The sequence below is a fragment of the Thamnophis sirtalis genome, unplaced genomic scaffold (genome assembly GCF_051295495.1).
Source record: "Thamnophis sirtalis isolate CommonGarterSnake01/CBP01778 unplaced genomic scaffold, rThaSir2_p1.2 scaffold_4, whole genome shotgun sequence".
Taxonomy (NCBI): Eukaryota; Metazoa; Chordata; class Lepidosauria; order Squamata; family Natricidae; genus Thamnophis; species Thamnophis sirtalis.
The window spans coordinates 140,669,743-140,687,492 of NW_028261384.1; the positions used below are offsets into that span (position 1 = coordinate 140,669,743).

The following is a 17,750-nucleotide window of genomic DNA, read 5'->3' on the forward strand; positions in this document are numbered from 1 at the left end:
AGGTGATTTCCACTATCCGTTTGAGCGAACCAGTACAAACCGGCTGAATATTTCCTCTGAGTTCCCGCCTCAAAAACGTGCCTAAATAGGACAACATAGAGCTGAGGAGATTTTCGCTATCCATTTGGGCGAACCAGTACGAACCGGCTGAATATCTCCTCTGAGTTCCAGCCCCCAAAACATGCTTAAATAGGACAGCATAGAGCTGAGGTGATTTCCGCTATCTGTTTGGGCGAACCGGTACAAATTGGCTGAATATTTCCTCTGAGTTCCCGCCTCAAAAATGTGCCTAAATAGTACAGCATAGAGCTGAGGTGATTTCTGCTATCCGTTTGGGCGAACCAGTACGAACCGGCTGAATATCTCCTCTGAGTTCCCGCCTCAAAAACGTGCCTAAATAGGGCAACATAGAGCTGAGGCGATTTCCGCTATCCATTCCGGCAGACCCATCCGAACCGGCTGAATACCACTTGTGGGCCCAACCCTCTGCTCGTTGCCAGGTGAGGAATTCTGGGAGTTGAAGTCCACCCAGTGGTGGGTTTCAAAATTTTTTGGAACCTCTTCTGTAGGTGTGGCCTGCTTTCCGGGTCCACTGGTGGAACCTCTTCTAACCGGTTCGGTAGATTTGATGAACCGGTTCTACCGAACCGGTGCGAACCAGTAGGAACCCACCTCTTTAATCCACCCATCTCAAAATTGTTGCAAACCCTGATTCGACAGACTGAGTGGCGTATGTCTGCGACTGTCTTAACCATGAATCAAAGTTGACAGAAATCATGCTTTCTCTGCGTTCTCTGTTCCAGCCAAATCCACGCCAATAATCCAGAATTATTGCGATTGGATTATCCGCAGAAAGTATCCAAAAACAGGGGTAAATTGAACATTAGAATTCGTCCTGGACTTACAACCACTGCCTCAGTGACGGTTAGAAGTTGCAATGGCCTTGAAAAAGAGACTTAGGATCCTTCCTCACACTTAAGACCGTTGCCACGATACCCGTGGTTATGTAGAATGAAATTCAGGCATGTGGCAACAAGATCGTATTTATGACATCTCCCCTTGGTCCCCTTTTGCGACCTTCTGACGGGCCAAGTCAACAGGGGAAGCCCGATTCACTTAACGACCGTGTTCCTCACTTAATAGCAGGGATTCACATTTAGCAACTGTGGCAAGGAAGGTCGTAAAATGAGGCAAAGCTCACTTAACAGCTGTCTCGCTTAGCGATGGAAATGGAAGGGGTCCATTGATGTCGTAAGTTGAGGACTACCTGTTGTGGGAAGGATTGGTTATGTCTCATTTTGGAAAGAAGGGCGAAAAATTGCTAAGGAATTTAGATAATTTCATATTGATAGTCCTCGCACGTATAACCATTCCTTTAGTGTCCATTCAAAGGTTTAATCTCATTGAGAGGGGTGGCTTACTCGCAGTCCTCACACTTACAACCATGCTACCATGGTTTATGACCCTCTCACTCGGTTTCTCTCATGCAAAATCAATGCCGGAAGCTGGATTCACTTTACGACTGGATAATTCGATTTGTTAAAAAATGGATTCAGTGTTTTATGTCGCTTGTCTCCCCCACCTGGTGACTCTTAACCACGCGGCTCACTGAACCCCGACAGCAAAAGAGGTCATACAATCAGGCGGGCTCACTTAACAACCGTCTCATTTAGCCACGGAAACGGTGGTCGTAAGTCGAGGATAGTAGGAAAAGGAATCTCCGGCTGCCCCGTGTGAAGGCAGACACTAGCAAATCCTTGAGGCGAGTCACTCAATCAGTCGGAGCTCACTTCCGTCCCTGCAAATCAGGCACGGAGGAAGAGGGTTGGACTAAATGACCTCCAGGGCTCCCTCCTGCCTGGATGACTGCACATTGGAGGAAGTGCTTAACTGTCTCCTAGCAAGGCTGGCACCTGGGCTCTTCCCGCATTCGGCCGGTTGCCTTCGCCTTGTGCCGTGGCCATTCCTGGGTGCCGGGCAGCAGCCACGGGAGGTTTAGAAGTGGGGGGAAGGAGAGGGTGGGCCTCTGCGAACAGCCTCCGGCCCACCGCCGTCTGGTCTCGTTCGGCTTCGTCTCCCCCCACCGGAGGCTGAGTGACAGGTGAACAGACCGGTTCTTTGGCTCGGAGGGACAAATTCCAGGAGCTGAACTTGGTGCTGATTTTTCTTTTCTCTTTTTCTTTCTTTCTTTCTTTCTTTCTTTCTTCCTTCCTTCCTTCCTTCCTTCCTCCTTTCTTCCTCCTTCCTTTCCTCACTCCCTCCCATCCTTCCTTCCTTCCTTCCTTCCTTCCTTCCTTCTTTCGCCTCCCTCCTTCCTTCCCTTCTATTTCTTCCTCCCCACTTCTTCCGCCCTCCCTACCTCATTTTATTTATTTATTTATTTATTCTTTCCTCTCCTCCACTTTCTTTCTTTCTTTCCTTCTTTCTTTCCTTCCTTTCCTCACTCCCTCCCATCCTTCCTTCCTTCCTTCCTTCCTTCCTTCCTTCTTTCACCTCCCTCCTTCCTTCCCTTCTATTTCTTCCTCCCCACTTCTTCCGCCCTCCCTACCTCATTTTATTTATTTATTTATTTATTCTTTCCTCTCCTCCACTTTCTTTCTTTCTTTCCTTCTTTCTTTCCTTCTTTCTTTCCTTCTTTCTTTCCTTCTTTCTTTCCTTCTTTCTTTCCTTCTTTCTTTCCTTCTTTCTTTCTTTCTTCCTTTCTCCTCCCTCCCTGCCTCATTTAATTTTTATTCATTCATTCCTTCATTCCTTCATTCCTTCATTCATTCTTTCATCTCCCCTTTCATTCTATTTCTTTCTTTCTCATCCCTCCCTTTCCCTTTCTTCTTTCTTTCCTTCCTCCCTCCCTCCCTTCTTCCTTCCTCCCTCCCTCCCACATTTAATTTTTATTCATTCATTCATTCATTCATTCATTCATTCTTTCCTCTCCCTCCCCTTTCTTTCTCCTCCCTCCCTCCTTTCTCTTCCTTCCTCCCTCCCTCCCTCCCTCATTTAATTAATTAATTAATTCATTCATTTATTCGCTTATTTATTTATTTATTCCTCTCCCTCTCCTTTCTTTCTCTCTCTCTCTTTCCCCCTTCCTACTTTCCTTCCTTCCTTCTCCAACCCCCCTCTCTTTCTTTCTCCTCCCTCTTTTCCTTCCTTCCTTCCTTCCTTCCTTCCTTCCTCCTCCACCTCTTTCTATCTCTCTGTCTTTGTTTGTTTGTCTATCTATCTATCTATCTATCTATCTATCTATCTATCTATCTATCTATCTATCTATCTATCTATCTATCTATCTCCATCAGGGTCACCGGCCAGCATGGCAGTCGTCCCCTCCGCCACCTACAAAATCCGTGTGGCCACCGGCAACTATCTCTTTGGGGGCACCATGGACACCGTCTCCGTCTCCTTGGTGGGCGCTCACGGGGAGACGCCCAAGTTCCACCTGGATAAATTCGGCAAAGATTTCTCTCCAGGAGAAGTAAGTGCTGGGTTGTTGACCAAGGGGAGGAACCGCCTGGGAGCCTCCAGCTGTTACTACAGCTCCCATCATCCTCTGCCACCTTCCGGCAGGCTGGCAGGGAAATCTCCCGGAGGAAGAGATTAAGATCATCCTTTGCCAACCTGGATGGCAAGAAAGAAAATGCTTTATCTCAATGTTTCTCAACCTTGGGAAGATGTGTGGGACTTCACCTCCCATAATTCCCCAGAGGAGTTGAAGTCTGCCCATCTTCAAACCACCAAAGTTGAGAAAGACGGCTTTATTATCATGATTATTTCTATTTACATCAATGGCTGTGGGTGTGTCTCTGTGTGTGTGGGTTCCAGCATAACTCTGGAGCGCCTGGAGCAATTTCAATCAAACTTGGTACACAGATGACTTGCTCCCTGGAAACAAATACTGTGGGAGTAAGACACACCTAACACCACATGGGGGGGGGATGTTCAGTTAAGGTACAGCCTGTTGTGCCGTAAAATGGCTTCTACTGTACTGCTGTAAAATGGCTTCGACTGTACAACACAGCGGAGTTGCTGTGATAACAGCTTCACAGTACTCCACAAGGGGGCTCCCTCTGGAAAATCCAGCATTAGAAATTATGCTCGCTCCGGATATTTCCCCCCCCCCTATAAATAAATACCCGGGCAACGCCGGCTATTGGGAAGGGAATGGGGATTTTGCAGTATCCTTTCCCTGGAGTGGAGAGGGAATGGGGATTTTGCAGTATCCTTCCCCTGGCGTGGGAAGGGAATGGAGATTTTGCAGTATCCTTCTACTGGAGTGGGAAGGGGAGATTTTGCAGTATCCTTCCCCTGGAGTGGGAAGCGAATGGGGATTTTGCCGTATCCTTCCCCTGTAGTGGGAAGGGAATGGAGATTTTGCAGTATCCTTCCCCTGTAGTGGGAAGGGAATGGAGATTTTGCAGTATCCTTCTACTGGAGTGGGAAAGGAATGGGAATTTTGCAGTATCCTTCCCCTGGAGTGGGAAGGGATTGGGGATTTTGCAGTATCCTTCTACTGGAGTGGGAAGGGGAGATTTTGGAGTATCCTTCCCCTGGAGTGGGAAGCGAATGGGGATTTTGCAGTATCCTTCCCCTGGAGTGGGAAGCGAATGGGGATTTTGCAGTATCCTTCCCCTGTAGTGGGAAGGGAATGGGGATTTTGCAGTATCCTTCCCCTGTAGTGGGAAGGGAATGGAGATTTTGCAGTATCCTTCTACTGGAGTGGGAAGGGGAGATTTTGCAGTATCCTTCCCCTGGAGTGGGAAAGGAATGGGAATTTTGCAGTATCCTTCCCCTGGATTGGGAAGGGATTGGGGATTTTGCAGTATCCTTCCCCTGTAGTGGGAAGGGAATGGAGATTTTACAGTATCCTTCCCCTGCCATGCCCACCAAGCCACACCACACTCACCAAGCCACACCCACAGAACTGGTAGTAAAAACTTTTGAATCCCACCACTGATGGGAATGGATGGGAATTGTAGTCCAGGTGCACTTAAACTCTCCTCTTCGTCTTCGCAGGTAGAGGAATTCGTGGTGGAAACCCAGGTGGAGTTGGGGAACCTCCTGTTGGTCCGTCTTCATAAGGAGCCGTACGGATTCTTCCCTCCCTCCAACTGGAACTGCAGCTACATCGAAGTGGAGACCCCCGGGGGGCAGACCCACCGTTTCCCTTGCTACCGATGGATCCTGGGTTACCGCACCCTTGAACTCCGAGAAGGGACAGGTGAGTCCTTCCCACCTTCTATGAAGCTTCTGGAAGGAAGCCCTTGAGCATTCTTTCTCATAGTTTGGCAGGTTAAAGATGGGTGGACTTCAACACCCAGAATTGAAGATGGGTGGATTTCACCTTGAAGATGGTGAACTTCAATTCCCAGAAATGGACTTTAGGCTGAAGATCAGTGGACTTCAATTCCCACAACTGAAGATGAGTGGATTTCACCTTGAAGTTGATGGGCTTCAATTCCCAGAATCGAAGGTGCCTTGGAGATGGATGGTCTTCAGCTCCTGGAACTGAAGATGAGTGGACTTCAATTCCCAGAACTGAAGATGGGTGGACTTCAGCTTCAAGATGGGTGAACTTCGGTTTCCAGAACTGAAGATGAGCGGACTTCACATTGAAGATGGTGGACTTCAATTCCCAGAACTGAAGATGAGTGGACTTCACCTTGAAGATGGATGGTCTTCAGCTCCTAGAACTGAAGATGAGTGGACTTTAATTCCAAGAATTAAATGAATAGACTTTAGCTTGAAGATCGGTGGACTTCAATTCCCAGAACTGAAGTTGGATGGACTTCACCTTGAAGATGGTGGACTTCAATTCTCCAAATTGAAGATGGGCAGGACTTCACCTTGAAGATGGATGGTCTTCAGCTCCTAGAACTGAAGATGAGTGGACTTCACCTTGAAGAGGGTGGACTTCAATTCTCCAAATTGAAGATGGCAGGACTTCACCTTGAAGATGGATGGTCTTCAGCTCCTAGAAGTGAAGATGAGTGGACTTTAATTCCAAGAATTAAATGAATAGGCTTCATCTTGAAGATCGGTGGACTTCAATTCCAAAAACTGAAGATGGGTGGACTTCACCTTGAAAATGGGTGGACTTCAATTCCCAGAACTGAAGTTGGGTGGACTTCACCTTGAAGATGGTGGACTTCAATTCTCCAAATTGAAGATGGCAGGACTTCACCTTGAAGATTGGTGGACTTCAATTCCCAGAACTGAAGATGAGCGGACTTCACCTTGAAGAGGGTGGACTTCAATTCTCCAAATTGAAGATGGCAGGACTTCACCTTGAAGATGGATGGTCTTCAGCTCCTAGAAGTGAAGATGAGTGGACTTTAATTCCAAGAATTAAATGAATAGACTTCAGCTTGAAGATTGGTGGGCTTCAATTCCCAAAACTGAAGTTGGGTGGACTTCACCTTGAAGATGGTGGACTTCAATTCTCCAAATTTAAGATGGCAGGACTTCACCTTGAAGATGGATGGTCTTCAGCTCCTAGAAGTGAAGATGAGTGGACTTTAATTCCAAGAATTAAATGAATAGGCTTCATCTTGAAGATCGGTGGACTTCAATTCCAAAAACTGAAGATGGGTGGACTTCACCTTGAAAATGGGTGGACTTCAATTCCCAGAACTGAAGTTGGGTGGACTTCACCTTGAAGATGGTGGACTTCAATTCTCCAAATTGAAGATGGCAGGACTTCACCTTGAAGATTGGTGGACTTCAATTCCCAGAACTGAAGATGAGCGGACTTCACCTTGAAGAGGGTGGACTTCAATTCTCCAAATTGAAGATGGCAGGACTTCACCTTGAAGATGGATGGTCTTCAGCCCCCTAGAAGTGAAGATGAGTGGACTTTAATTCCAAGAATTAAATGAATAGACTTCAGCTTGAAGATTGGTGGGCTTCAATTCCCAAAACTGAAGTTGGGTGGACTTCACCTTGAAGATGGTGGACTTCAATTCTCCAAATTGAAGATGGCAGGACTTCACCTTGAAGATGGATGGTCTTCAGCTCCTAGAAGTGAAGATGAGTGGACTTTAATTCCAAGAATTAAATGAATAGACTTCAGCTTGAAGATCGGTGGACTTCAATTCCCAAAACTGAAGATGGGTGGACTTCACCTTGAAAATGGGTGGACTTCAATTCCCAGAACTGAAGTTGGGTGGACTTCACCTTGAAGATGGTGGACTTCAATTCTCCAAATTTAAGATGGCAGGACTTCACCTTGAAGATTGGTGGACTTCAATTCCCAGAACTGAAGATGAGCGGACTTCACCTTGAAGAGGGTGGACTTCAATTCTCCAAATTGAAGATGGCAGGACTTCACCTTGAAGATGGATGGTCTTCAGCTCCTAGAAGTGAAGATGAGTGGACTTTAATTCCAATAATTAAATGAATAGGCTTCATCTTGAAGATCGGTGGACTTCAATTCCAAAAACTGAAGATGGGTGGACTTCACCTTGAAAATGGGTGGACTTCAATTCCCAGAACTGAAGTTGGGTGGACTTCACCTTGAAGATGGTGGACTTCAATTCTCCAAATTGAAGATGGCAGGACTTCACCTTGAAGATTGGTGGACTTCAATTCCCAGAACTGAAGATGAGCGGACTTCACCTTGAAGAGGGTGGACTTCAATTCTCCAAATTGAAGATGGCAGGACTTCACCTTGAAGATGGATGGTCTTCAGCTCCTAGAAGTGAAGATGAGTGGACTTTAATTCCAAGAATTAAATGAATAGACTTCAGCTTGAAGATTGGTGGGCTTCAATTCCCAAAACTGAAGTTGGGTGGACTTCACCTTGAAGATGGTGGACTTCAATTCTCCAAATTTAAGATGGCAGGACTTCACCTTGAAGATGGATGGTCTTCAGCTCCTAGAAGTGAAGATGAGTGGACTTTAATTCCAAGAATTAAATGAATAGGCTTCATCTTGAAGATCGGTGGACTTCAATTCCAAAAACTGAAGATGGGTGGACTTCACCTTGAAAATGGGTGGACTTCAATTCCCAGAACTGAAGTTGGGTGGACTTCACCTTGAAGATGGTGGACTTCAATTCTCCAAATTGAAGATGGCAGGACTTCACCTTGAAGATTGGTGGACTTCAATTCCCAGAACTGAAGATGAGCGGACTTCACCTTGAAGAGGGTGGACTTCAATTCTCCAAATTGAAGATGGCAGGACTTCACCTTGAAGATGGATGGTCTTCAGCTCCTAGAAGTGAAGATGAGTGGACTTTAATTCCAAGAATTAAATGAATAGACTTCAGCTTGAAGATTGGTGGGCTTCAATTCCCAAAACTGAAGTTGGGTGGACTTCACCTTGAAGATGGTGGACTTCAATTCTCCAAATTGAAGATGGCAGGACTTCACCTTGAAGATGGATGGTCTTCAGCTCCTAGAAGTGAAGATGAGTGGACTTTAATTCCAAGAATTAAATGAATAGACTTCAGCTTGAAGATCGGTGGACTTCAATTCCCAAAACTGAAGATGGGTGGACTTCACCTTGAAAATGGGTGGACTTCAATTCCCAGAACTGAAGTTGGGTGGACTTCACCTTGAAGATGGTGGACTTCAATTCTCCAAATTTAAGATGGCAGGACTTCACCTTGAAGATTGGTGGACTTCAATTCCCAGAACTGAAGATGAGCGGACTTCACCTTGAAGAGGGTGGACTTCAATTCTCCAAATTGAAGATGGCAGGACTTCACCTTGAAGATGGATGGTCTTCAGCTCCTAGAAGTGAAGATGAGTGGACTTTAATTCCAATAATTAAATGAATAGGCTTCATCTTGAAGATCGGTGGACTTCAATTCCAAAAACTGAAGATGGGTGGACTTCACCTTGAAAATGGGTGGACTTCAATTCCCAGAACTGAAGTTGGGTGGACTTCACCTTGAAGATGGTGGACTTCAATTCTCCAAATTGAAGATGGCAGGACTTCACCTTGAAGATTGGTGGACTTCAATTCCCAGAACTGAAGATGAGCGGACTTCACCTTGAAGAGGGTGGACTTCAATTCTCCAAATTGAAGATGGCAGGACTTCACCTTGAAGATGGATGGTCTTCAGCTCCTAGAAGTGAAGATGAGTGGACTTTAATTCCAAGAATTAAATGAATAGACTTCAGCTTGAAGATTGGTGGGCTTCAATTCCCAAAACTGAAGTTGGGTGGACTTCACCTTGAAGATGGTGGACTTCAATTCTCCAAATTTAAGATGGCAGGACTTCACCTTGAAGATGGATGGTCTTCAGCTCCTAGAAGTGAAGATGAGTGGACTTTAATTCCAAGAATTAAATGAATAGGCTTCATCTTGAAGATCGGTGGACTTCAATTCCAAAAACTGAAGATGGGTGGACTTCACCTTGAAAATGGGTGGACTTCAATTCCCAGAACTGAAGTTGGGTGGACTTCACCTTGAAGATGGTGGACTTCAATTCTCCAAATTGAAGATGGCAGGACTTCACCTTGAAGATTGGTGGACTTCAATTCCCAGAACTGAAGATGAGCGGACTTCACCTTGAAGAGGGTGGACTTCAATTCTCCAAATTGAAGATGGCAGGACTTCACCTTGAAGATGGATGGTCTTCAGCTCCTAGAAGTGAAGATGAGTGGACTTTAATTCCAAGAATTAAATGAATAGACTTCAGCTTGAAGATTGGTGGGCTTCAATTCCCAAAACTGAAGTTGGGTGGACTTCACCTTGAAGATGGTGGACTTCAATTCTCCAAATTGAAGATGGCAGGACTTCACCTTGAAGATGGATGGTCTTCAGCTCCTAGAAGTGAAGATGAGTGGACTTTAATTCCAAGAATTAAATGAATAGACTTCAGCTTGAAGATCGGTGGACTTCAATTCCCAAAACTGAAGATGGGTGGACTTCACCTTGAAAATGGGTGGACTTCAATTCCCAGAACTGAAGTTGGGTGGACTTCACCTTGAAGATGGTGGACTTCAATTCTCCAAATTTAAGATGGCAGGACTTCACCTTGAAGATTGGTGGACTTTAATTCCCAGAACTGAAGATGAGCGGACTTCACCTTGAAGAGGGTGGACTTCAATTCTCCAAATTGAAGATGGCAGGACTTCACCTTGAAGATGGATGGTCTTCAGCTCCTAGAAGTGAAGATGAGTGGACTTTAATTCCAAGAATTAAATGAATAGACTTCAGCTTGAAGATTGGTGGACTTCAATTCCCAAAACTGAAGTTGGGTGGACTTCACCTTGAAGATGGTGGACTTCAATTCTCCAAATTGAAGATGGCAGGACTTCACCTTGAAGATGGATGGTCTTCAGCTCCTAGAACTGAAGATGAGTGGACTTTAATTCCAAGAATTAAATTAATAGACTTTAGCTTGAAGATCAGTGGACTTCAATTCCCAAAACTGAAGATGGGTGGACTTCAACTTGAAGAGGGTGGACTTCAATTCCCAGAACTAAAGATGAGCGGACTTCATCTTGAAGAGGGTGGACTTCATCTTGAAAATGGGTGGACTTCAAATCCCAGAACTGAAGATGGGTGGACTTCACCTTGAAGATGGTGGACTTCACCTTGAAGATGGATGAATTTCAATTCCTAGAACTGAAGATGGAAGTTCAGAAGAAGTTCCGCTTGAAGATGAGTGGACTTCCTTTTTTTTTGCCAAGCTTGGGGAATATCGCAATAGAGTGAGGTCCACAGAAGCTTCAGTCAATATTCAATGAGGAACTGCATATAATTCAGTCTTTCTCAAGGTAGGTGTGGACTTCAACTCCCAGGATTCAGCTTGCTGGCTGGAGAATTCTGGGAGTTGAAGTCCACACAACTTCAAGTTGCCAAGTTTGAAAAAACAACAACAGTGATTTATAATGAACAGGGATGGTTCAACCGCTTCACAGTATTGTCCGACTCCGTTTGACACACTTTCCAAAGTAGGTAAAAATAGTTACAAAACCCAGGGATGATTTATTAGGAAATGAAAAACTGGAACTTCTAGAGTTTGTGCTGACCTAAAAAACAATTTGGGCTTAAGTATCCTTGAATTGCCTCCAGCTTCTGCATTCCGACAGGCAGGTATTCGCAGTTATAATTTCGTCTCTCTGATGGACACATTTATGATTTGATTTGTTAAATTTGTCCAGCCACCCACCGATTTCACTGTTGGGATCCTTGACAGCTATGAGATGCCCAACCCAATTTCAAATAAAATGAATTTAGCCGAAGAAATAGGATGAGGACAGCCAATTGACGCTAACTCTCAAAGGCTTCTCTGAGAAAACCGGAAAGCTTTCCCCGTGGAATTTCCGCCTTCGGTGACAGCTATTTCAAAAGGAGTGGTGGGGTGGCCTAGAGGTAGCACTCTCGCCTCACAATCAAGAGTTCGATCCTAGGTAGAGGCAGATATTTCTCTCTCTGGGCACACTGAGAATAGATCTGCCGAACAAAACTCCATACTTGCAACAGGGAAGGGCATCCGGCCAGGAAAACACTCAGCTCCATTCAATTGAAGCGGTATATAAATCGAACTGCTAATTGCCCAAGACTCCACCCCACAAGGGATAACGGGGTCATTGAAAGAAGCAATTCAAAAGCGTGAAATGATTGGGAAGATTTAAGAGGTACGCAGCTGCGTACCTCTGGGTCCCAGTTTCAAGTAATCCCCGACTTACGACCACAAATGAGCTCAAAAGTTACGTTGCTACATTTGTTAAGTGAGTTTTGCCCCGTTTGACGACCTTTATTTTGCACCTTTCTTAAGCAAATCACTTTAGCTAGTAACAAGGTTGCTAAGTGAATCTGACTTTGCTTGTGAGAAGCTCGCCAAAGGAGATGAGACAACCCTGGGAGACTGCAACCGTCATAAGTACGAGTCTGTTGCCACACATTTGATCACGTGACACACACACCCCAAGGAGACTGCAATGGTCGTTAAGTGTGGGAAAACGGCCATAAGACATTTTCAGGGCCGTCGTCACTTCCAGCAGTCGCTAAATGAAGCGCCACCTATATTTTACAGTCCCCCGTTATTCCTTGAATGTGAAAGGAAGGTTTTTGATCTTCTCTTCCTTCGTTAGCAGGGGCAGAAGGCAGGGCAACCAAAGCAGACGAATTACAAATAATTCCAATTTTTAACTCCCCGTTTCTTTTTTGCAGCTAAAATCGCTTACGTGGACGCAGGCAGCCAATTGCTTTCAGAACATCGCAGGTACGAGCTGCTAGCAAAACAGGAAGCCTACAGGTGAGTCAGCCGACCTGAAATGCTAATGGCCAGGTGTAAATGGGGACAACAAGGATGTGAATTTTCACACATAAATGCAAAGCGCTCCTTCCTGTATCCAGATCGCAAACAATTTGCAGGCCCCCCTGGGAATGTTTTGAAATCCTGATCGTTTTCCCCTCGGTAAAAATTATCCAGGGAATCTAATTGTTCCGTCGCCGAGTCTCAACACACATATTTACACATTTACGCCAGGCTTAATTTGCAAAAAACGCCTTCGTTTGTTCTTTCTGTCTCTTCAAAACACTCCCTAAAGCAGTTTTCCCAGCCAAAGAGATTTCTTGGTTCCACCACAAAACCGTGGTAGACAAAAGCGTGGTCGACAAAAGCACGTATGTGATGTCATCACAGCGCGACAAAAAAGATTGAAAAATGTAAAAATAAAGCAAAAACCTTACCCTAACCCCCCCAAACCTAACCCTAAACCTAACCCTAAACCTAACCCTTAACCTAACCCTAAACCTAACCCTAAACCTAACCCTTAACCTAACGAAAAACCTAACGCTAACCCTTAACCTAATGCTAAACGTAACGCTAACGCTCTAAACCTAAACCTAACCCTTAACCTAACCCTAACCCTAACCCTAACCCTAACCCTAACCCTAACCCTTACCTTTATGTGCATCGGCTTGCTGTAATTTAATTTTTATTTCAATTTTTTGATCTTTTTCGTCGCGCTGTGATGACGTCACATACGCGCTTTTGTCGACCGTGCTTTTGTGGAACGCGGTTTTGACGGGTCACGGATTTCTTGAGGTGTGTGGCAGTGGTGACAGAATATCCTATGCCGCCACGCTTGAAATTGTGGGCTTAGACAACTCAGAACTTCTCCGTCTTCGCTCCGACCTAAGCGTAGTACATAAAATGATCTTACTACAGTCTCCTACCTGTCAATGACTACTTCAGCTTCAACCACCACAACAACACAGGAGCACACGATAGAGACAAGCCTGTGACACACTGCTCCAAACTTGATTGCAGAAAAGACGACTTCTGCATCAGTTGTCAATGCATTACCTGACATGGGGGTTTCTTCCCCGAACCCCCAAAACTTCAACCTTAGGCTGTCTACCGTTGACCTCACCCCATTCCTCAGAGGTCGTTAAGGGGCGTGCATAAGCGCACCAGCGTGCCTTCAGTCCACGCCGGTATGTCCCAGTACAGGTGTACCAATGGTAGCTGGGAGAAGCGGTGGGTTTCAGCCGGTACGTCCCGGTACAGGTGTACCGGTGGGAGCTGGGAATAGTGACTCGTTTAGCCCATTTGCCCGCCCACATTCCTTACCGCTTTTTAATGCAAAGGGGCCAATTGCGCACACACGCACAGCGTGCGGGGCCTGTGTGACCTCCACCGAACAGCTGGGTGTCTCAGGGTGGAGGCGTGCGCATACCGGTTGCGACGGGATCTGGAACCCACCACTGCTGCCGTTCTTCTCCTAATGCTCCCTTGAATTCATATCCATTTCACGTAGCTCATAATCGTTACAGGTTGGGCCTCCTCCGGGTGCCGTCGACTGGACAATGCCGGCTGGCGGCCCCCCGGGGGAGGGCCTTCTCTGTAGCTGCGCCGATTCTGTGGAACGATCTACCCGTAGAGATCCGGACCCTTACCACTCTCCCGGCCTTCTGAAAAGCCACCAAGACGTGGCTGTTCTGGCAGGCCTGGGGCTGTTGATCAATGTCCAGCCCCCACTTAGATAGAATGGATGGTGTGCAATTTTAACAACTGTATTTTTACCTTTAATTTTTTTTTAAATGCTTTTTATCTTGTCTGTAAGCCGCCCAGAGTCCCAAGGGAGTGGGCGGCACACAAATTTTTATTAAATTTCAAATTTCATGCTTGTACTTAGATCTGTCATCTAATTCATGCTTGATGGAAAGAGATAAATAAATAATTAACAGCAACAATTAAGCAACTCTTTCCGGTGTCTTTTTTCTTTTTTCTTTTTTTGCTACAGATATAAAGATTATCAACCTGGATGGCCCAAATGTCTAGACGCCGATTCGGTGGACCAGTTACACCTGAGCGATCAATATTCCAGCATCAAATCCTGCTCCTTCCGAGTCCTTCTGAAAACGGCGTATGTAAAATGGGAACAATCAGGAGGAGAATCCAAGAATTAACTTCATTATTGACGGGGAAAAAAATATTCCCGTTCTGTTTGCGTTTTTTTTCCACAAGTTGCTGTAAAATCACTACAGAGAGGGCGGGGCTAGATGACCTCTGAGGTCCCTTTCCAGCCCCGTCGCTCTATGTTCTTTTTATTCGGTTCGAAATTTTTATTAGTTGATCAGAACATAAAATATAAAAATATGAAGGGAAAAATGAAAATAAAGGGAAGATTGGGGAAGAAAAGGGGAAGAGGGAAAAATGTACGGTGGAATGGATATTTTTTCATTTCCCCACCACTTCGAGCACTAAGTCCACAAGTGGTTTCCAAGTAGAAACAGGATTAATTGTCTTCTTTTTTTTTAATCAAAGCAATGGAAATCAAAGTTTTCCCCACCTCGAGCACAAAGTCCAGAAGTAGTTTCCAAGTAGAAAAAATAAAATTGTCTTCTTTTTTTTTTAATCGAAGCAATGAAAATCAAAGTTTTCCCCACCTCGAGCATGAAGTCCAGAAGTAGTTTCCAAGTAGAAAAAATAAAATTAATTGTTTTCTTTTTTTTTTTAATCAAAGCAATGGAAATCAAAGTTTTCCCCACCTCGAGCATGAAGTCCAGAAGTGGTTTCCAAGTAGAAACAAAATTAATTGTCTTCTTTTCTTTAATCAAAGCAATGGAAATCAAAGTTTTCCCCACCTCGAGCATGAAGTACAGAAGTGGTTTCCAAGTAGAAAAAAAAATTAATTGTCTTCTTTTCTTTAATCAAAGCAATGGAAATCAAAGTTTTCCCCACCTCGAGCCTGAAGTCCAGATGTGATTTCCAAGTAGAAACAAAATTAATTGTCTTATTTTCTTTCATCAAAGCAATGGAAATCAAAGTTTTCCCCACCTCGAGCATGAAGTCCAGAAGTGGTTTCCAAATAGAAAAAAAAATTAATTGTCTTATTTCAATGGAAATCAAAGTTTTCCGCACCTCGAGCACAAAGTCCAGAAGTGGTTTCCCAATAGAAATCAAATGAATTGTCTTCTTCTTTTCAATCAAAGGAGTCGATTTAGACATCTTCGCTAATTCCATCAACTCTTGCAGCCTTTCATCCCTTGTCGGAATCACAGTGTCCTTCCAGCTTTTGGCCACAAAATAATCTTGATGCCGTCAACATGTATAACGTCGAAGTTCCATTTTCCTCCCCAAGCCCTTTATCCATTATTAGACCCTGTTATTCTATGTTCTCGTTGGCTTTTCTTAAATTTGTCCTCCCTTTTTCAATGCCAGGGAAATCGAGTTGAAGCTGAAAGGTCTGTTGAACCTCAAGGGATCCTGGAAAAAATTGGCTGACATCCGGAGGGCTTTTTGGTTTTATCGGACCCCAACCTCAGGTCAGTCTTAACAACCGCGGTGATTCACGTATTAGGTATGGCAAGAAAGGTTGTAAAATGGGTCAAAATTCACTTAACAAATGCCTCCCTGAGCAACATAAATTTTGAACTCAGCTGTGGTCGTAAGTTGAGGACTACCTCAGGGGTGAGTTTTGGCAGCCGTTACTGCTGGTTTGCTCGTGTCGGCAACCGCTGCAGATTCCAAGAAGAATTCTGATAATTTCCAGGCAGGATTTTGGAAGTCCAGACTATCAATGGTGGACCAACAGGGAGATGAATAGTTGTCTGCCACATCTATTCATCTCCGTCCCCTGCCTTTTATCCCCAGATGGGAGTTCGCTATGGGCTGGTTCTCCGTCCCGAGAACCAGCCCATAGATTTCCACTGCTCTCCTCTCCTCTACCTTCTGCACATCAGGCACTGGACCCAGTTGTTCCTCCTCTTCCTCATCAGCCACCTCCAGACCTGAGGCTGTTGACTCTCCATCTGAGGGCTGACGGATGGCCCAGGCTCCACCCCTGTCTCTCCCTCTCTATAGCTCCATTCCCTCTTCCCCCTTGGAACTCTCCATACATGTATACATCTATCTATCTATCTATCTATCTATCTATCTATCTATCTATCTATCTATCTATCTACTATCTATCTATCTATCTATCTATTTCTATCTATCATCTATCTATCTATCTATCTATCTATCTATCTATCTATCTATCTATCATCTATCTATCTATCTATCTATCTATCTATCTATTACCTACCTACCTATTATCTATCTATCTATCATCTATCTATCTATCTATCTATCTATCTATCTATCTATCTATCTATCTATCTATCTATCTATCATCTATCTATCTATCATCTATCTATCTATCTATCATCTATCTATCTATCTATCTATTACCTACCTACCTATTATCTATCTATCGTCTATCTATCTATCTATCTATCTATCTATCTATCTATCTATCTATCTATCTATCTATCTATCATCTATCATCTATCATCTATCATCTATCATCTATCATCTATCATCTATCATCTATCATCTATCATCTATCATCTATCATCTATCATCTATCATCTATCATCTATCATCTATCTATCTATCTATCTATCTATCTATCTATCTATCTATCTATCTATCTATCTATCTAATCTATCTATCTATCTATCATCTATTACCTACCTACCTATTATCTATCTAACATCTATCTATCTATCTATCTATCTATCTATCTATCTATCTATCTATCTATCATCTATCTATCAATCTATCAATCTATCAATCTATCAATCTATCAATCTATCAATCTATCAATCTATCAATCTATCAATCTATCAATCTATCAATCTATCAATCTATCAATCTATCAATCTATCAATCTATCTATCTATCTATCTATCTATCTATCTATCTATCTATCTATCTATCTATCTATCTATCTATCTATCTATCTATCTATTACCTACCTACCTATTATCTATCTATCATCTATCTATCTATCTATCTATCTATCTATCTATCTATCTATCTATCTATCTATCTATCTATCACCTACCTACCTACCTACCTTCCATCTATCTATCTATCTATCTATCTATCTATCTATCTATCTATCTATCTATCTATCTATCTATCTATCTACCTACCTACCTACCTACCTACCTACCTACCTATCATCTATCTATCTATCTATCTATCTATCTATCTATCTATCTCCTACCTACCTACCTACCTACCTAAATACCTACCTACCTACCTACCTACCGAAAACCGGTCCTGCACCTGACTTTTTAAGGACATTTCTGTCTCCACAGAATACGTCAGCAAGCATTGGGATGAAGACGCATTCTTTGGCTATCAATATCTCAACGGGGCGAGTCCTGGGATCATTCAGCGATGCAAAGAGATTCCAGCGAAATTCCCGGTGACTCAAGCGATGGTGGTTGAATCGTTGGGACTGGAGACCACCCTGGAGAAGGAGGTGAAGGTAAGATGTGGAACACAACTAAAG

General features: G+C 44.0%; 1 protein-coding gene across 1 annotated transcript in view; it reads left to right on the forward strand.

Moving 5' to 3' along the window:
- The first annotated feature begins 3,307 nt into the window (after positions 1-3,307).
- ALOX15B (arachidonate 15-lipoxygenase type B) overlaps positions 3,308-17,750 on the forward strand; it is a 27,646-nt gene continuing 13,203 nt past the window's right edge. Inside the window, exons 1-6 of the mRNA XM_087712122.1 lie at positions 3,308-3,469; positions 5,008-5,212; positions 12,124-12,208; positions 14,205-14,327; positions 15,626-15,729; positions 17,554-17,726. Coding sequence (XP_087568248.1) covers positions 3,308-3,469; positions 5,008-5,212; positions 12,124-12,208; positions 14,205-14,327; positions 15,626-15,729; positions 17,554-17,726 — 852 coding nt within the window. The remainder of the gene's footprint in view (positions 3,470-5,007; positions 5,213-12,123; positions 12,209-14,204; positions 14,328-15,625; positions 15,730-17,553; positions 17,727-17,750) is intronic.